Here is a 21,668-nt window from a genome sequence, read left to right on the forward strand (position 1 = left end):
TACATTTTATGTTTTGTTTCATGATCTTAGCAGATCACGCAGCATCTACAAGAAGTAAATCTATTAGTCTGTACTTCTCCCTCTAACCTTTCCTCTCTCCCTCCTCGCCACCTTTTTATTCAGGCGCCTGCCTACTTTTTTGCTGCTCCCCTGGCACGTTAGTCACCCTTTGCTCCCTCTTGATACTGTTGGGTTTCTCCTTGTTCACAAGCTGTTCCTTTGCTGCTCTCTGGGAGAAGAGAACAGGATCCTTGCTCTAAACGGTCCAGGGAAGGTGAACCCCAATTGGTGCACCTTTTCTCTGGAGTTGGGAGAGGGGACTTGCCCACTGCCCAATATCTTCCGTAGAAACCCCGCGTCTTCCTCCATTCCTGGCTTGAGAGCGGGCATCCACCTCGGGGACTGGGGCATTTGCTGCCCGCCCCCGGAATTCTCGGCTCGCTCTCTCTTCATTGGTGGGAAAGGGGTGTCACAGTGTGGGATCGATGTGGCTGGGTGATCAGAACAGCGCCCAACACGCCCAAGTGTGGACTCGACAATGCCCTGTGCAGTTGCATTGGGTGCCACAGCGTTTTGGATTACGCCCCTCCCGGGCAACTTCGGGGTAAATGCGTGGGGAAACACAGTGGTGATGCACCATAAGCTCCAGATGACGTTCACCCGACAGCTCAGGGACAGCGATATTTAAACAGTTGGACTTGCTTTTGAACCAGCAAGGGGGTTTCAGTGCAAATACCAGCATGGTCTGTTGCAATGTGTACCAAGCAATTACAGTATCTGGACTTCAAGCAACCGGCAAAAAAATTAAGGAAAATACATTTAAAAATTAAAATAAATAAGAATAAAATCGTTTAAAATTGTAGAAGTGAACGTTCTCCGAAGTAACGTGCAAATCCTCGGTGAAGATGGGTCGATAAGCCACCTGAATGCTTTGGTACCGAGTGGCCGTGGGACACACGACTCCAGCTGGTTTTCACACAGGATGCTGCTCGCCGCAGGCTTATTGAAACCTGTTGTTGAATCCGGGTGAACGGTTATGCCCCATGGACAGTGAACGGCAGTGTGTCAGAAAGCAAAGTCTCCCTCTCCCAGGGTCACCCAGTGTGTGTCTGTTCTCCCACTCTCTTTCTCTCTCTCAGGGTCTCCTGAACTGTGGATGGATGGATGAGTGACTCTCGCTCCCTCCGTGTCTCCCCGCAGCATCCAAACCAAGGCGAGAACGAGCGCGCTTTCAGCTGCGTTGAGAGGATGCGAGCCGTTGCATAAAGTGGGTGGACGACCCCCCCCCCCCCCCCCACCACTTTTTGTTTGGAAGAAGCCACACGTTCTCGGGGAAGGGAATGGGACGAGAGCCGTGCAGCGCTGCGTCAGTAACGCGAGCTGCGGCCGCTGCCGGCTCCGCCTCCGCGCAGCGCTCCACCTGGGACTCGCCTCCGGCTCCCCCACACCGGTGACTGGAGCTGCTCCCAGGGACGGGCCGCCGGAGCGGGCGGGCACAAGGGGCTACACTCGGCCGCAAGAAAGAAGCTGGGCGGCCGCCGAGAGCGAAGGACGTAGCCGGGCTCCTTCCCCGGACGATGAACCTGGTCGGAGGGGATTTGCGCCGGCAGATTATTCACCCAACCTTGCGTCACTGACAAGTGGTCGCGCAGAGGAGAGATTCCTTGTGTCCCCCGGTCTGCTGGTGGGCAGGCAATTGGAGCGGCGGCAAGGGATATCGGCCCCCGGTCTTCGGCCCCTCTAGCCGCGGCTAGCATGGCTTTCAGTGGGGCGGAGAGGCGCGCCTGCCTCTCCCTCTGCGCCTCTCTCCCATGTTAACCATGGCCCGTGCCAACGCGTCTTCCGAGCCAGCCACCGCCGTGCTGAAAATGGAACCGGTCATCATCCCCATCGACGCCGAGATGATCTGCGACAGTAACGACCAGCGCATGTGGTGGGCGTTTCTCGCTTCCTCCATGGTCACCTTCTTCGGGGGGCTCTTCATCATCCTGGTGTGGCGGACCATCCAGTACCTGTGGGCCGTGTGCTGTCACAACGGTATCAAGAGCAAGGTAACAACTCTCCCCCCCCCCCTTCTTCCCCGCGCCGCTCTGCAGTGGGCTAGGATTGAGGGGCCGAACGTGTGTCCTTGGACCCATGGGAGCAGGTGTAGCCCCTCTAGGCTGTCTCGCTCGACAACGAGAACATGGTGCAACAGTGGTTCTCAACCCGCTTCCCCTCTCCTCCAGTAATCCCTGTCGAACCCCAGAGCACCTCGGGCATCGATAGACACTCCGTGGTTCGTCAGGGATTGCTTCAAGTGCTCGATGTGTGGGAGATCACTGAATCTGAACCACGGAGAGTGACTCCCGTCCTCCTTCCGTTGGAAGCAGACTCCGCGGGCGCAACTTCACCGGGACCTGGTGGCTCTCTCCAGAGCGGCTTCCCTCATGGCCAGGTTTGGAGCAGAACCGTGTTCCCATTCCATTCAGTAAAAACACAAAGTCAGTAGGTCAGACTTTATTCAGGCTTGAGCCCTTCATCAAGGTACGAGCAATATACCTTGATGAAGGGCTCAAGCCCAACACGTTGGTTCTGTATCTATCTTTGCTGTATGAAGGACACTGTTTGACCTGCTGCGTTTCTCCAGCGTCCTGTTGTTATTTCAATCAGGGTTTCTGCAGACTTTCATGTTTTAATCCCTGTTCTCTCTGACCCAGAGGTGAGGGGATTGTCTGTCCCTTCCCTCCTCCTCCTTTTAGAATGGCAGCGTTGGCCTCTCAAGGGGTTGCAGCGGGGCCAGGTTAATCCCAGCTCCGTGCGTGGCAGGGTAGGCGAGCGAACTCAGGCCGGCTTTGCTGGCAACGCAACAGTTCATTTCAAGCGGTGAATGGAAGGGATGCTTGCATTTCTGGAGCACCCGGTACATCCCACTCACAGGACGCCTCACAGCGGCTGAAGTCCCTCCCGGGTGGTGTCACCCAGGTAAAACAGTAAGCAGCCCGTCCAGGCACAGCAAGACCCCACCAATGTGCCGAGACCTGGTGAGCAAACAAGGCACCTGCTGGAGGGTCAAGCAGCATCCAGGCAGAGATTGAGTCTCGGCCGCCAGCACAGTGAGCCCTGGGCTCTGTGCCGCCTCCAAGTCCTATTCGAGCCTCTGGAGCGAGGTGGGAGAGACTTTTGGACAAGAGGGCACAACGTCAGGAGAGAAGGGGGATCCACTTAAAACAGAGATGCAGATTTCTTCACCTGGAAGAAGTTGAATTTGTTACCATGGGCAGTTGTGGAGGTCGGGATATTGGGTGTATTTAAGGCAGGGATTGATAGGTTCTCAAAGGTTATAGGGAGAAGGCGAGCAGTGAGGCTGATTGGGGAAAATGGATCAGCTCATGATTAAAGGGTGGGGTAGACTCAATGGGCTGAATCGCCTTTTTCTGCTCTGATGTATGATAGCTGCTTTGCCCTGACATTTAATGGATAAAGATGGGGAGAGTTGAAGCCATTTCACCCGGCAGTGCATTTCAAATTTGCTTTGTCCTGCATGAAAATTGCAAGTATTCCTTGAGGTTTTGTGCCTAAATTGATGGTCATGTTGGGGCAATGCTTTTGGCATGAAAAATAGCGGTAATTGGCCAATTTCCCTGTCAGTGAAATTTGATGCACATAGTGATTTTATGCCCTATTTCATATTCAACTATCCTGTCATCAGTGGAATATTTCTGGTGGAATTCCCTTGCTTTTATAAGGAGAGATTGCTATAGTTTTCCCCACTCTTTAAACATAATTTATTCACTGGATAAATTCACTTTGGAGAACAATGGATTGCTATTTTATTCTCCAACCACCTCCAATATACTGACTGATTCAATGTTGTGGATATATACTTTAAAGCTAAATGAAACACAAATTAGAATCTCAGCAGTTAAATGAGAAAGTCTGAAGACACTGGTCAAATGCAAGACACAAATGTGCTGGAGAAACTCAACAGGTGATGCAGCATCCAGAGGAAGGGAAGGATTTCTGACATTTCAGGCCTGTGCCAGACCTGACAAAGGGTTAGGTCTGTAATGTTGGTACCCCTTGACCTCTGACCTGCTGAGTTCGGAATCTCAGGATTTGGTGGGCCCTGCTTGGATTTGTATTGAACCAGGTGTGTCGTGCAAAAGTATAGCTTCATTATTCGAAAGGGAAATCACAGCTGTCGGTCTCCCCTCATTCCTAGCTCTTAGCCTCTTTTCACCGGCATCTTTGACTTTGGGAGCTAGTGTCAGTGGAATCAGGTCATCAAAAGTACACAAGCAAAAGATAAATTCACAAAGAATGGCAGGTGGTCTTTTGTGCATCACCACTGAACCCAGAGTTTGCATGAGAGCAGCATCAACGTTCTGAATTCAAAGCACATTCAGCTACGAGAGCATGAATCCTAGAATAATAGACCTTAGACGCTGTTTAACTTTGCAACATTTCTAATGGTGTATTTAATTGCATTTGATTTATTGGAAAAAAAAACAAACCCCAAGACATGCCTCATAATGGATAATGATGTTTTACATGCAAGATTAGTGAGCATTATTAATTGGGGCATTTCTTTGAGTCAGCTTGAATCTGTAGTTGCCGTCTTGCTTGTTGATGGCAGGCTTTCCTGTGTTTCAGAAAATGTGAGTCCTCTCTCATCCATCCCCTATGGCAGGAGGCACGCAGCACACAGAAAGCAGCCCCTGACCCCGAATGCTGATAACCCATCAACTCTTCACAAAGGGTCTCTGCCGCCCTCCCACCCCCAGTCTTGCTCTCCTCTTGCTGCTACCTTCAAGCAGAAGGTGCAGGAGGCAGATGTCCAGCACCTGTAGGTTCAAGAACTGTTTCCTTCCTACACCTGTCAGGCTCTTGGACCTCCCTACCCAACACCCACCATGACATGACAACAAAGATCTGTCCACATCACTGAGAGGCCATTTTTATTTTGCTCTACAACCATAAATATATTTTTCCCTCTTTTCAATTAACTTTTTTTCCCACCAAAATGTTTTGTATGTACTTGGAAAGTTGTAGCAAGTAAGATTTTCATTGTATCTGTCTGTTTTACATTTGTATTTGTTGATAAATGCACTGATTTCATTTACCAGCACATAATGACATTGAGCCTGCTACCAGTGAAGTATTACTGCCTCATCCAATTGATTGGGAGAGATTAAATGTTCAAGCTAGTGTTCTGGAACTGTCTTCTTTCCAATACTACCATCCAAATCAGATGAACTAATTTTTACCATTCGTGGGACATTGTGTCCCTGAATGGCTGTTGAGTTTGTGTTACAGCAGAGATTGTATTTTGTATTGTAAAATCCAGAGGTGTTTGAGATATTACTGGTCTGTTGCACATTTGAAGGCCTGTATGTCTCCAAGTCATGTAGATTTTGGTGGAGCTGGTTGTGATAATAGAAAATAAAAGAATCCTCTCAAAGAAGTCTCATTAAATGAAAGAGAAGCGAAGATAAAAATAAATGCAGGAAATTACACTGGACAACAATTTTTTTTTAAAAAAAAGGTTTGCTTTCTGAAAACCATTGGGATTTATGATGTTCAACTTCAAGGTGAACACAAAGATCATTTCAGATTTGCTGCATCATGTAGGAAGTTGAAGAAACATTAAATTAACTTTATTGAATTTAGCAGGTTTAATTGCATAATAATGCTGACACATTGCATCTGTTCAACTGATCAAAAAATGTCTTGCCGCTGATTTCTCATTTGTTCTCAGCATCTGATGCCTCTTGTGTCAGTATCCAACAATAGTCGGACAGCATTGATGGCTTCCAGTTGCCCTGATACCGCTTTTCCATGGTTGCAATGTCCTGGTGAAACCTTTCACCATGTTGGTCACTGACTGCACCAGGATCAGTAGGGAAGATGTCCAAGTGCGAATGCAGAAAGTGAATTTTCAACGACACGTTGCACTTCGTGGTCTTGTACTCTTGAAGAACGTTGTCAATGAGCTGAATGTATTTTGGTGCTCTGAATTTTCTACATGGTTGGCGAAGCGGTTAGCGCAATGCTATTAAAGTGCCAGCAATTGACAATGGGCTGTCTGCAAGGAGTTTGTATGAGCTCTCCATGGGTTTTCCCGAGGGGCTCTGGTTTCCTCCCACCATTTAAAATATACCAGGGGACGTAGGTTAATTGGCTGAAAGGGCCTGTTACCATGTTGTATGTCTAAATTTTATAAAAAATAAATAAACATTTATTAAAAAATTTAATCTTTGATTATCTTGACAAAGCATGCCCAGGCCTAAGACAATATTTGCATAGTACTTTCACTGAGTGCATGCCTAGGCTTCCTTGGACTGACCAAAACACCTGGCTTTGTGGGCAAAATACTATACTAGAAGACTTAAAATCTGACTGGAAATCACAAAATAGGTTACATCTGAAAGATAGTATGTGATCGGAAAATTTTAGGGTGATTTTTGTGATCCCAACCCAAAATCCATAAAATACGTCCAAATGTTTTCAGGAAGCAAAATTGTCTAATTTAATGTTTTTAGATGCGGTGTTAGCACAGCAAAAAGATTGATACAGTTCACCTAAGAAGGAAATTCCAATTTTTAACGGAGATTCATTACAATATCTGACATTCATGAAATCTCTGGACATCACATTGAAAGTAAGACTAAAAGCACTAAAGATCGTCTGGAACAGTATACTGGAGGACAGGTGAAGGCATTAGTCAAAAGTTGCCAGTATATGAATCCAAAACAAGGGTTTAAAAAGGCAAAAGAATTATTGCATCATTCATTATCGCGATGAACATAAAATTACAAGGGCCCACGTAGACCAGATTCTTTCTTGGTCAGCAATAAAATCTGAGGACACAAAGGCTTTATAAACATATGCACTCTTTCTGTGAGGATGCTTGCTTTGTTTCTTCTTGCTTGACCCGTTGAGTATATTCGGTTTTTATGCTCTTTACTTTATGTTTAACTGCTGGGATAATTTCAGCGAAGCATTGGCATGGATATTGAGGCAGGCTGGTGCCTGTTAAAAGCCCTTGGTCAGGGAGTGCATGAAGCTCAACTTGAAAAGCTTTCAAATCGCCAAAATGAAAGGAGTATTTCCAGTTAAGTTACAGTTATTAACAGCAAGATCTGTCAGGGTAAATCAAACTCTGGTCCGGAGGACAGGAAAGCTGTCCGCAGCCCATATGGTTTGTCTGCAGCCTCTGCCATGGCGTGCTATTTCTGTTTTCGGCCTTCTAAATGTCTCGTGTGTGTAAATGAGCGCAAGGCTCCTGCCAGCTTGGTGGTGTGCACTAGCCACTCCCACACAAGGAAGAGCTGGTGTCACGACTAGGGTTCACCGGAAAGCTGTCGGATGGGAGACCTCCGCGTCTGGCTGAACTAAGTGTCGGGGATGAGAGGCCGTTGTGTTGAGTTGTGCCTCCTCGTCTCCAGTTCCCTCCCCTGCCTAGGAACAGAATGCGTTTTTCTTTTGTTCTGACCCTGTTAGTGTCCTTCACGGTCACCTCCTGTCATGAGCAGCTGTACCTTCAGGACTTCTCTAACCTCTGAATTGAGATCCGAGTTACTCTTTCTTAAACAAGGTGGCCGATCTCTGTTGATGAAGCAAGTTAAGGTGTGATATAAGTTATTTATGGTCATGTACCAAATTACTATACAGTGAAGAATTTCCATGCTATCCAGGCAAGACAACCTAGACTTAAATACTTCAGTTAGTGCAACAACACCGGACAATGAAAATTTTGCTTCCTGAATACTTTTGTGTGTATTTTCTGGAGTTTGGGCTGCTGATCATGAAAATCACTTAAAAAATTTCCTACCATGTACTGTTTTTTTTTAGATATAACATATTTTGTGATTCCCTTTCATTTTATGTCTCCTCGTATATTGCTCACAAAGCAGAATTGTTTTGGTCAGTCCAAGCATCGCTGGGCATGTACTCAGTGCAGGTGCTATGTTGTCTTGGGCCTGGGTATGCTTAGTCTGGTACGGAGGTGCCAAAAGTGAGGAGAAGTTAACTCGGCCTGTGACATCACGGGTGCCAGTCTTCACTCCATCGAGGACACTTACAAGAGGCGGTGTCTAAAGAAAGCTGCCTCTATCCTCAAGGACCCCCCCACCACCCACCCTCTTCATTCTGCTACCATGGGGGGGGGGTGGTGGGGAAAGATACAGGAGCCTGAGGAGCTCTCAGCAGCACAAGGACAGCTTCTTTCCCGCTGCCATCAGATTCCTGAATGATCAATGAACCAGTGACACTGCCTCACTTTGACGTTTTCTTTCCTTATTTATTTTGAAATTCAATTCCTAGCAATATAAACAGAGCATGCATTCAATCGGGAAATTCAAATCTGTTATTAGGATCTTCATCACAAGTAATTACACTGAGCAATGAAGATTTTACTTGTTGAACACTTTTTATGGATTCTGCACTGCTGATCACAAAAGTCAATTTAAATTTTTTTCTATCACGTACTTTTTTTTAGCTATAACCTATTATTTATTTTCTGTCCTATTTTAAGTCCACTTCAAGCAGACAAAATGACGAAGTGCAACGTGTCGTTGAAATTCATTTTCTGCATTCATACTTCCCTGCTGAAGTCGGTGCCATCAGTGACGAACACGGTGAAAGGTTTCACCAGGACATTGTGACCACGAAAAAGCGGTATCAGGGCAAATGGAATCCATCCATGCTGGCCGACCATTGTTGGTCACTGACACGAGAGGCATCAGATGCTGAGTACAAATAAAAATCAGCGGCAAAACATTTTTAGGTCAGTTGAACTAATGCAACGTGTCAGCATCATTATGCGATTAAACAGGCTAAATTCGATAAAAGTTAATATAATATTTTTCCAACTTCCTACGTGATACCACAAATCTGAAATGATCTTTGTGTTCAGCTTGAAGTTGTCTATCATAATCCCTAATTTGTTTTCAGGAAGCAAGCATTCTGAAATAAATTGTTATCCAGTATAATTAAGTTCGGGGTGTGGTGTAACATTAAGTCAAGAGGGCAGTGTATCATGTTACAAAGGCAAAATTCAGCACAGAGAGAAAAGTACAGTTAAAACAATGCAAGCACATTATCTTTTAACAATGAGAGGTCTATATAAGTGTCTGATAACTGCAAGAAAGAAGCTATCCTTGAATCTGGAAGTTTGTGTTTTCAAGGTCACATGTCCCCTGCCCCGTGGAAGTAGGGTGTAGATGGTGTGACCAGCGCAGGAGAGGTCTTTAATAGGTTACCAACTTTCTTGAGTTAGCTGGAGAAATAGACATAGATTTGATGGAGGGGAGGTTGGTTTGAGTGATGGCCCCAGTTGCATTCAACCCTCTGCAGTTTTTTGTGGTCTTGGATGGAGCAGATGACCAGGGCAGCACAGTTGGTGTAGCGGGTAGCGCAACGCCTTTATAGCACCAGCGATTGAGACCGGGGTTCAAATCCTGCGCTGTCTGTAAGGAGTTTGAACGTTCTCCCCGTGTCTGTATGGGTTTTCCCCCAGGGGCTCCGGGTTCCTCTTACCTTTCTGGAAGTTAACAATCAGCTCCTTGGTTTTGGTGACATTTGAAAAGAAGTTGCTCCCAATGACAAATGGCCACCGAGCAGATATAACTGGATAAGTTCTATAAGACATAGGAGCAGAAATAGGCCATTCAGCCATTCAAGTCTTCTCCATTATTTAATCATGAGCTGAGCAATTTCCCGCTCAGCCCCACTGCCTGGCTTTCTTCCCATAAATTTTGATACTCTGGCTAATCAAGAACCTACCAATCTCCACCTTAAATACATCCAATGACTTGGCCTTTACAACCGCCTATGGCAACAAATTCCAGATTCACCACCCTCCGGCACTCATCCTCTCTAAATTGTACCCATCTTCTGTAGATAACTGATAATTGATTTTGTTCAGATATTTATATCCTTCTCACTGCACTTTGTTTTTGGAGAAGTTGTTCAATAAGTCGCCATCATCAAGAAAAACACTGGGAATGTCACTATCCAGAAGTTGCTCGCCAAGCTCCATACAATCCTGACGTGGAAATGATTCACAGTTTTTTTCATTGTTGCTTGCTCAAAATCCTGGAACTCTCTCCCTAACACCACATAACAGGCAGTTCAAAAAAGGAGCTCAACAGTATCTTCTCAAGTGCAATTAGGGATTGGCAAATAAATGATGGCCATGTGCCTTGGATGAATAAACAAAAGTGATGGCAGAACCACATTCTTGTGGCTTGTCATGCATTCAGAACTCTGCAATATGATTATGGGCATGTATTCATTTTCTTGCAGCCTGCTGGGTCTTGAACATGACTCTCGGTTCGTGAAACAAATACAGGTATTGCAGTGGTGGGTTATCGCAGACCATGGACTCGAGGTGTGCCTTTAATTCTGTGCACCTTCAGAAATTCACCGCAAGCTTTCGCTGGCTGCATTTCCTTGTGCCTGGTTAACGAGGGTGTTTGCTTTTGCTTCACGGAAGCAAAGGCGACCAATGCATTAAGTGAAGGGTTGGTGGTGACGTTTCCTCTGTTTCATGAAGAGCTTCTTCAAGTTCTGCCCTTGGAAACTGCTCAGTAAAAATGGATGAGCAATGAGAGTTTATTGTCATATGCACAAGTACCGTGTACAACACTCTTACTTGCTCTGCGGCCACACAGGCCGGTAAGAAACACCAACGACAAGAGTATATATTAAATTATTGCGAGATTTCAAGACCAAAAAAGAGACAATAAATATAAAAGAAGAGGTGGATAAATATTCACAGCTGCAGTTAGTGCAAGAAAAAAGAGATATTTTGGAGTTGTAGCATTTGCTTGTTGTTCTGCTCTTGGCAATCCTCATTCCACTGTTGCCTGTCATTAATGGGGATTATCTCAACAGCAAGCAGAATGCTAATGTTCGATGACTTTGTAACTTAATGGTTCTCAAGAAGAAAACCCACCTGAAATTCATGTGAGAGTGAGAATGGGGGTTAAAAAAACACCCTAATTTTATTTTCACATTTGAGAAGGAACTCTCTTAGACCAGGTTTTGGACCCTCACTTTGGAATATGTAATGCATCTTAGAGATAAATTTACACACGTTTTCCCTTTCGAATTAGGCAGGGTCATTTGTAGTCCCAATTTTTCCCTCAAAAAAGATCTTATTTGTAGATAGCAGAAGAATATTCTGCTGGACAAATTATACTTGTTTCTCAGTTGCTCAAATGACATAAGCTGCCCCCTTCCATAACAATCCTTGATCCCCCTCTGGTACCAGGTGTCCAGGTTCTTATTACCCTACAGGTCTTGATAGGGATTGTGTGCCCCATGATGAGTGGGATCAAGATAAGTCTATGGAATGTATTCGCTTTGGTGGGGGGGGGGGGGAGGGTTGGTGTTGGGACAAATACAGACTTTGGGTTTGCAGATGTACATGAATGGCTTTGTTTATTGTGAAAACAAATAAAATATTCAAAAAAAGGAACTCTTTTAGATGCTTGGGTTCAGTATGTCAGAGGAGGTTGGAAGTATTGGCTCAGCTTCGCGTTGTTTAAACTGAGACACAAGGAAGGTGCAAAAGCATGTTTACTATTTATACATCTGGGGTGTGTAAAATGTATTTGGTAAATCTGACTTAATGTAACCATATCTCTGATATTAGTTCTGATAGCATAGTAACTCTTAGTACAGGGTTGTAGGTTAATTGGGCGGAATGGGTTACGAAGGCTGGAATCAGCTTGCACCATGCTCTAAATAAAATTTAAATTTAAACAATAACCTGTCATCGGGCTTAAAATGAAATCCATTCCACTACAACCTTAACGTTTAGTGACAACTCTCTTGGAGTGTGTGTTTGATAGGGTGGAAATGTGTCCCTGCTTGAGCTAAATGCAAAGTATGATATTGGATCTGTAATAAGAACCTAAGAAATAGGAGCAGGAGTTGACCACCCGGCCTGTCGAGTCTGCTCCACTATTCAACATAGTCATGGCCGATCCGATGATAGCCTCATCTCCACCTACCCTGCCTTTTCTCCATATCCCTTAATTTCCTCTACGAGGTAAAAAATATCTATCCAATCTTATCTTAAATTTATTTACTGAGGTCGCCTCCACTGCTTCAATGGGTATCGAATTTCATAAATTCACTGGGAAAAGCAGTTCCTCCTCGTCTCCTTCCTAAATCGACTACCCTGAATCTTGAGGCTCTGTCCCCTAGTTCTGGTCTCCTCCACCAATGGAAACAATGTACCTACCTGTATCTTATCTATGCCTTTCATAATTTTATGTTTCTATAACATCCCCTCTCATTTTTCTAAATTCCAGCGAGTATAGTCCCAGACAACCCAATCATTCCTTATAGGCCAACCCCTTCTCCCTGGAATCGAGCTGGTGAACCTCCTCTGCTCTGCCTTCAAAGCCAGTTCATCCTTCCTCAAAGAAGGAGACCAGGCCTGCACACAATACTCCAGATGTGGCCTCACCAGTACCTTGTAAAATGGCAGCATAATCTCTCTGTTCTTAAATTCAATCCCTCTAGCAATGACGGCCAATATTCCCTTTGCCTCATTGATAGTCTGCTGCACCTGCAAACCAACCTTTTGTGATTAATGTGTAAGCACACCCAAGTCCTTCTGTACGGCAGCATGCTTTAATCACTTACGATTTAAATAGTATTCTGATCTTCCATTTTTCCTTCCAAAGAGGATAACTCACGTGTGCGAACGTTGCACTCCATCTGCCAGACCCTTGCCTACTCACTTAACCTATCTATAAATCTCTGATTATTTTATTTGTTTCCATTGAAATCACGGATTTGGTTCCTTTTGGGATATTGTAAGTGGGAAAACATCGCAGTCAGAATATTCAGCACAAGGTTCAAGGGATTAATTCGACACCATTCCCTCTCTGCATCAGTTGTCATTGAAGATCCCATCTCTCTTTTGCTGTAAATATCCTGATGTAGCTGGAGGCTTTGCATGTGTCAGAGGTGACAGATGCTCCAAACTTCGAACATAAAAGGAAGTATTAGCCTTTATCTCAAACAGCTGGTATGCCAAAAGGAAGAATCACACTTCCATCTGGTCCTGTTGGATTCTGGGCCTTCAGGGACAGGCCAGATAAATGTATGGTTACCCAAAATTGCTGACCAAGTATCAGTGGTCTGCAGAGAACAGTCGGTTTAGAATCATCCATACCTCAGACTTCTGTACATGTGCAAGTCAAATGCCAAAGTCCTTGACTTCTTGAATATTAGAGGTCTTTGGTGGATTCACTGTGAACTTGTCCATGTACAGAAGGTCCAGTCACACTGTTCATAACTTAGCACCATGGAACTCTGGCTCTATAATACAATGGGAAGAGATAAATAGGTGGATGGAGCAAGGATATTATAATTGGTTGTGTGTCAGTGTGTTATAATTGGTTGTATGTCTGTGTGTTTTGCTCTGAGGACCGGAGAACGCTGTTTTGTCAGGTTGTTTGTAATAGGATGATGATAAACTTGAATTTAAAGCGAAGGGAGATAAATTGTTGGAATATTAAAGGCCATGGGGAACAGACACCAAAGGGGAGGTGATGCAGGGGGCAGATTAGCAGTGGTCATGTGGAATGATGGGACAGTTGAAGGGTTGTGTCAAATCAAGCCAATCCAATGTGTCTCCCCATAACTAAGGTCCTCCTATCGAGGCGACAACCTGGTGAATCTCCTCTGCATTTTCTCCAGCACCGTTATCCTTCCTCCTGAGTGGCGACCAGAATCAGAACACTCCATATACTCTATGGCACAGACAAAGACCATCAGCCTCTTGAGTCTATGATGAGCTGTAGCAGGACAATCCGGAATGTGGTTCCTGCAGAACATGCTGGCAATACTCATCAGATCAGATAGCACCAAATGTGGAGAGAAACAGATAATTTTATAGCCTGTGATCCAGTGAGTATTATTTTGGATTGATACATAGTAAAACCATTGGTATCCAGAATTCAAGGAACCAGCAAAAAAATTGAGGAAAATATATGTTTAATATTGGTGCATCTCGCCGTTACTTCAGCAATCCATGCAATGACGCAATCTCAAGCAACTGGAAAATTCACTTATCCGGCAAATACCTTATCCCAGATATCAGGTGTTTTACTGTATCTAAAGATTGCTTAAATATAACTAATGTAGCATTAAATACAGAGAGATGCATGGATAAACTCAGGACCTGCATTTTCCTCTTAAAATCTATGTCGTATTACTGGTGGCTGACATTTTGAACGAATGCCATGTTTATTACCTTTGTAAAAACCTGATTCATGATGAATCATTCCCGGGAGATGAGGGTGGCATTCAGTGCATACAAAATAATCACTGGAACTGTTGAAATAGTTCAAGATGCAGTGGGCCAATAAATGTCAGAAAAGAAAGATTTAATGTTCCATCAAAATGGTACACTTGATTCGGGAACCGATTAGCAAGTGTTTAATTTATTCAGAATCTCGTTTCTTATTGGAATTGCTGAGTGACTCAGATATTAACATATACCCCAAAAAAAAGAAATTGCTTAGTAACACCTTCTGGACTGCAGTCTGTTTTGAATATTGTATGGAATAAATTTAAAATGGTTAAAGAAGGTAATGCAAGATTTTGAGATTGCTTTAGACAATATGCATTTTCCTGTGAATTCAGTTCATCTGAAAACATCAGAAGCAGGCCAAAAGATTTCTTGACACTGCTCCATCGTTCAATGAAATCTTCTGCCCTCAGCACGGTTCTATCCTCAGCACCGTTAGCGTGACAGCACCAGGACCTGGGTCTGAATCCCGTGCTGTCTGTAAGGAGTTTGTACGTTCTCCCACATTGAAATACATTCTGCTGGATTTAGGTCAATTGGATGGCAAAGGCTCGTGGGATGCAAGGGCTTGTTACTGTGCTGTATGTAGGTCTGTCTTCACTGCATGAAATGCACCTGTGAATGTTTATCCTTTTATATTTATTCTCTTGTTTTCCCTTCTGTTATAATTTAATTAATATTTATTGTTTAATAGTGTATTGCACCTTTTTAGCTGCAGGAAGCGAGAAGAATTTCAGTGGATTTGCACATTGCACTTACGTGTATGACAATAAACTTTCATCTCAATGCATTTCTGAGCAAGTGCTGCATTGTCAGATGAGATTTCGGCTGAATCCTTGTCTACTCCCTGAAATGGAGGTAATTACATGACATCTCACTATTTCAATGGAGTTGCCACTTGTGCCCTGAGCAATACTTACTTCAGAATCATAATTTGGCTGTAATCACTAAGTTGTTTGTGAGACCTTTCTCTGTGCAAAGTGCTGCATTCCCTGCATTTTTAGTAGGAATTCAATTGTTTTGGCTGTAAAGTGCTCAAGAAACATCTTAGAAGGTTCAATCTTCGTTATTGTGTCCAATTCTGTGCTATATCCAAATGGAGCAATTGGAAAGTATCTCCTAATTTAGGTGTTATTTTTGATTGAATCTTTCAATCGTTTGTGATGTTTCTCTTTTTAGAAGTGTTGCAGAAGATATTGGTGATATTTCTATGGTAAAATAACTGTGTTTATGGTGACTTTCTGGATGCGGTCAGTGTAACAGTGCTACTGACTCCGATGGACTGTGGTCTTTCCATTTGGAAGTCCAGAATCCAGTTATAGAGAGGGGTGTTGAGTCAAAGTGAGGACAGCTTCTCTATCAGCCTCACACATCCACAGTTGTGTTTGTGAATGCATGGAAAATCTTGAGAACATTTCTAACCTCTCCACCGACCATACAGGAAGGTCTGCACAGACAATTGGAAGCCTAGATTGTTATCATGACTCTTTCCTTTTAATTTGGTTTTTCTTCAGCATCCCAGTGTTCTCTCCTCTGGTCAATGCCTCTTCCCTGGACTTCTGAGGCAGATGTCCATTCAGTTCTTGATGAGTTATCTATTTCAGGTACCTCTTCATAAGCATGAGAGTGCAGGAACTGGATCCTCCATTGTTTACTTCGTGGTATGAAGGCCGATGGTGGGAGATGGTTGTTGGGGCTAGATCCACCATTCATTATTTTAAAATCTTGCTCTGTCATTTTGATTTGATTTGATTTGGTGATATTATGGGCTGAGTGAGTCTCGTGTGGGGGTGGCTTACCCAATAACTATTATTGATTCTTCATTATATTCATTTGTCAGCACTGTTTGTCCAATGACGTCCATACACTGTTGAGTATTGGAATGATTTATATGTTGATTTTGGAAATGTTTTCCCTCTGCCTCACTGCGCATTCCTGATGACTCTGAATGCGATGAACATTTATAAGTTTACAGAATCCCAAGAGAGGACTGATCTGAATCAATCAGGTTCACCTCCATCAGGTTCACCTCCATCAGGTTCACCTCCATCAGGTTCACCTCCATCAGGTTCACCTCCATCAGGTTCACCTCCATCAGGTTCACCTCCATCAGGTTCACCTCCATCAGGTTCACCTCCATCAGGATCACCTCCATCAGGATCACCTCCATCAGGATCACCTCCATCAGGATCACCTCCATCAGGATCACCTCCATCAGGATCACCTCCATCAGGATCACCTCCATCAGGATCACCTCCATCAGGATCACCTCCATCAGGATCACCTCCATCAGGATCACCTCCATCAGGATCACCTCCATCAGGATCACCTCCATCAGGTTCACCTCCATCAGGTTCACCTCCATCAGGTTCACCTCCATCAGGTTCACCTCCATCAGGTTCACCTCCATCAGGTTCACCTCCATCAGGTTCACCTCCATCAGGTTCACCTCCATCAGGTTCACCTCCATCAGCCTCACCTCCATCAGCCTCACCTCCATCAGCCTCACCTCCATCAGCCTCACCTCCATCAGCCTCACCTCCATCAGCCTCACCTCCATCAGCCTCACCTCCATCAGCCTCACCTCCATCAGCCTCACCTCCATCAGCCTCACCTCCATCAGCCTCACCTCCATCAGCCTCACCTCCATCAGCCTCACCTCCATCAGCCTCACCTCCATCAGCCTCACCTCCATCAGCCTCACCTCCATCAGCCTCACCTCCATCAGCCTCACCTCCATCAGCCTCACCTCCATCAGCCTCACCTCCATCAGCCTCACCTCCATCAGCCTCACCTCCATCAGCCTCACCTCCATCAGCCTCACCTCCATCAGCCTCACCTCCATCAGCCTCACCTCCATCAGCCTCACCTCCATCAGCCTCACCTCCATCAGCCTCACCTCCATCAGCCTCACCTCCATCAGCCTCACCTCCATCAGCCTCACCTCCATCAGCCTCACCTCCATCAGCCTCACCTCCATCAGCCTCACCTCCATCAGCCTCACCTCCATCAGCCTCACCTCCATCAGCCTCACCTCCATCAGCCTCACCTCCATCAGCCTCACCTCCATCAGCCTCACCTCCATCAGCCTCACCTCCATCAGCCTCACCTCCATCAGTCTAATCTGAATTGCAAATATTATATGTATAATCGTTATATTAGTCACTAACATCAAGTATATATTTCTATTAGCAAGCAACAATAACTTCTGTGAAATTCATTATTTTTGTATTTATCATTTCATCCTTTTGGTAAAATAATTGTCCGAGATGATGTAAAGGAAGGGAACTTGTATAATTGTACTTTTCACACCGCAAGACATCTCAAACCATTTCACCACTTTGCTTCCCTTTGTCCTCAGAAATAATAGCACATTATGCAGGATTGTAGAGAAAGAAACACTTCATGCAGATGACCTTGTTCTAAGAAGCAAGACCTTTACGTTGGACAGATGTGAAGATTTGAGAAAGAGTGGAAAGAACAAAGGTCATATGATGGGAATGACCAGTGAACACTCATTGAGACAACTGGATGGTGTTGCAGGCAGAGAGCATGAGAAAGAGAGATTTGAACTGTTTGAGGCAGTATAAATGAGAACATAGAATGGGAGAGAAAAAAAATAGTCCATTCTCGATGGTATCTCTACCTTATTAAGATTTCTCCATTTAATGTCTGCTTCTGTCAGTATTTGATGATTTGAAACCTGCTAAACGCTGCCTGAACATTTCGGCATGTGAAAATAAAAATCGTCTCACCCTATCCCCACCTTTCTCTGCAATAATTAGGCCCAGGAATGCTTTTTTACCTTCTTTTCTTTTCCCCAAAGAACACCATTTGCTTCTTGATATTTGCTATTCTTGATGCTTCTCACAGTAAATTGCTTCGAGATGGGAGAAAGGGGTTTTGGTTTAAAGGCCTGGACAGAGTAGATGTGGCAAATTGTTTCCCATTGTAGGTGAGTCAAGGACAAGAGGGCATAACTTTAGGATTGAAGGACACCCATTTAAAACAGAGATGCGGAGATATTTCTTTAACCAGAGAGTGGGGAACCTTTGGAATTTGCAACCAAAGGCAACAGTGTGGCCAAGTCATAGGGGGCAGCCTGGGCAGAGATTGATAGGTCTGAATAATCAGGGTATAAAAGATTATGGGGATAAGACAGGGTCTGAGTTGGAAAATGGATCAGATCATGATCAAATGGAGGGGCAGACGCGACGGGCTGAATGGCTTACTTCTGGTCCTATATCTTAATTGTCTTATGGTTTACAGCCTCTACAGCAAGTGCAATGGAAGGATCTGTTTGAGATTAGGAAGGTCATATGAACATATTCAATGATTTCTCTGGAGAGTTGTGTGGACAAACTGGTGCAAAAGCATTTAGTGGGTTTTGCATTATTTTCTGGTTTCTCTTTGGAGGGGAAGGAATGTTCTATGGTAACTTAAAAAAAATTATTTAGGAATTTTACAAAAAAAACCAAAATGATCTACCTCTCCTTCTCCCCCCCCCCCAACCTATTCCACCATCTACAACCCTCCCCCCCCCCCCCCAGATCTTATTTAAAAAAAAGACAATTACATCAAATTATAACCGGTTGCTGTGTGGTATGCCATCCTATTACATCTCTCATCACATATAAAGCTTGTACTTGACATCTAAGCCCATATGTTCCAAATACAAATGCCACATCTTAATAAAAAAGAATAGTTATTTCTTAAGTTGTAAGTTATTTTCTCTAAATAAATACATGACTGCATTTCGTTCTATGGTAACTTTAAGTGGTTAATTGAAAAACTAAAATGGGTTAAAAAATTCATCCTTTAATATGTCTTTAATTATGTTAACCATTGTTGGAAATGCTCTTCATAGAGGAAAAAAATGTCTAAATATGGTTAGCATAATAAAAGGCTTAAGTACTCTTGGCTTAGACTACTTTAAGCTCGGTTGTGTCAGATATGTCAAGAACAGTTTGACAGGCAATGCTTGTCTCTTGGTTCCTCTCTATGCAGACTTTCCAATGCATTGTGAATTAACGCACTACAAATATGACTCATTCTTTGGATCCATCTCAGATGCAATGTGTGAGAGATTGGTGCAAATATACTTTCAACACCCACAAAGAGAGTAACATCAGATGTTCGACTTCTGCAATGCACTTTTTAATTCTTGCCCATGGAATTGCCTGCTGAGTTAATTTAAAACAAAGTATTCAGTTTCAAAAATTCTGCCATTTTAAACATGAATTTCAGCAATAAATGTGTGCTGGGGTTGCTATCCAGAGATTCTGCTGTGTTTCAAAAAGATATTTCAGCGTTTCAATCCTCAGGAATGTTGCTTTTTCATCGTTCATATTCCTAGAGGATTAAATTGTTTGAAGGTGAATTCTCATCTTTTCAATATCTTTGTGAGGAGAGTTTGGTGAATCATTACCAATGTTTGTTGAGCTCTCTCATACTGAGTCATCGTTGACGTTGCCACATGAACAAGCAGGCACTGGCTGTGACCATAATTTCTCTCTTTCTTCTTGTGTTCTCTCTTGTTCTCTTCATATCTATTTTTCTCTCGAAGTCAAGTTCATTTATTATCCGATTGTACAAGTACAACCTGATTAAAAAGGTATTCTCTGGTCATCAGTGTAAAACACTGCAAACAGACAGACAAAGCACCCAAACAGACAAACAGCGCCAATGCACAGTACATACTCACAAATATTAAAATAAATAAATAGTAGAATCATGGAGGGTTTGTTTGAGCAGATCATCAGTTATTCAGTAGTCTCACTATCTATGGGAAGAATTCTCTCTTAGTCTGTGGGTGGCACAGTTGGCCTTAACAGCCCCAACGATAGGAACCGGGGCTCAAATCCCATGCTGTCTGCAGGGAGTTTGAATGTTCTCCCCATATCTGTGGGTTTTCCCCTGGGGGCTCCAGTTTCCTCCCATTGTTCGAAACGTACTGGGCTGGAGGTTGATTGGGTGTAAATCGGGCATCAAGGACTCGATTACTGTGCTATATGTCTACATTTATTTATTGTCACTCACTCTTTATCTTTGTCACTTTCTCTTGTTCTCAATCCAACTTTCTCATTCTATTTTCTCTCTCACACTCTCTTTTCTCTCCCTCCCTTGCTCTCTTGCTTTCACTCTCTGTCGCCATGGTTCTTTCATTTCGTCAGTTGATCCATGCTGCTTGCATCATCAGGTTGAACATAAGTAGGCAGCTGCGAAGATCACTGGGCCCTAACTTGGGGAAGAAGGGGAGCTGGAGTTAAACAGGATACTGAACCCTCCAAGTTTGTACAGGCCAGATTTGATGAATACATTTTGAACGGCATGGTTAGCAATGCAGTTACAGCACAAGTGACCCAGGTTCAAATCCGTAAGGAGTTTATACATTCTCCCCATGTCTATGTGGGTTTCCTCTGGTTTACTCTTGCCCTTCAAAACATACACAGGTTGTAGGCGACTTTATATTGCATACATTGTAGGTTAATTGAGCACTACTGGCTTGTGGGCCAGAAGGACCTGTTACTGTGCTGCATGTCTAAATTTAATAATTTAAAAATGCAAAATTAAATAAAATTGGATTGTCTTGATAAGTTTGATGTCAAGAGGATGTTTCCTCTCATGGTAGAATGAGGTCCCCTATTTAGAGCAGAAATGAGACTTTTTTTGTGAACTTTTAATATTCCCAAAGGTGGGGGAAGCTTTTGTGGAAGATAGTTTTGATAAGCAAAGATGTTCAAGGTCACTTTCAGTTAAAATCTGATGAACCATGAATTTATTAAATGATATGGCAGGCTTCAGGAGCAGAGTGACCTCCTGCTAACTTGTGAGCACGAAACCAGACCAGCCTGACTGAATGATCTTATGAGGATATGTCTAGGACCTGAATGATCACATCGTTGGGGACCCTTGGGTATAGATTAGGTATCCAGGGCCAAAATAGTGTTCCTGCAGGGGAACCATTGTCTGAAGAGGATTCTCAAAGTCATTGAGGCCCCCTTCCACCCTGCACATGGCATCTTTCAGCTGCTCCAGTCTGGGAAGAGATACAGGAGTATCAGAGCCAGCACCACCAGGCTGAGGAACAGCTTCTTCCCACGGACAGTGAGAATGCTGAAGGACCAAAGGAATGGCTCACACTGACCATCTGAGACATGAAGCAATATTTATTTATTTGTATTGAAAAAAATGCTTGTTCTACATATGGATTGTTTGTATGTATGTGTGTTATGGCTGGTTGTGTGTCTGCGCGCTTTGCACTGAGGACCAGAGAACGCTGTTTCTTTGGGTTGTACTTGTGCATTCGGATGACAATAAATTTGACTTGATTTGAGAGCGTGGTGCT

General features: G+C 43.9%; 1 protein-coding gene across 5 annotated transcripts in view; it reads left to right on the top strand.

Annotated features, from left to right (window-relative positions):
* Window positions 1–1,415: 1,415 nt before the first annotated feature.
* The window catches only part of kcnma1a (potassium large conductance calcium-activated channel, subfamily M, alpha member 1a), a 743,259-nt gene continuing 723,006 nt past the window's right edge, over window positions 1,416–21,668 (top strand). For all 5 annotated transcript variants that reach the window (XM_069885464.1, XM_069885465.1, XM_069885462.1 and 2 more), the window contains exon 1: window positions 1,416–2,051. In XM_069885464.1, coding sequence (XP_069741565.1) covers window positions 1,812–2,051 — 240 coding nt within the window. In that variant the 5' untranslated portion in view covers window positions 1,416–1,811. The remainder of the gene's footprint in view (window positions 2,052–21,668) is intronic.

Source organism: Narcine bancroftii, chromosome 6, assembly GCF_036971445.1.
Source record: "Narcine bancroftii isolate sNarBan1 chromosome 6, sNarBan1.hap1, whole genome shotgun sequence".
Classification (NCBI taxonomy): Eukaryota; Metazoa; Chordata; class Chondrichthyes; order Torpediniformes; family Narcinidae; genus Narcine; species Narcine bancroftii.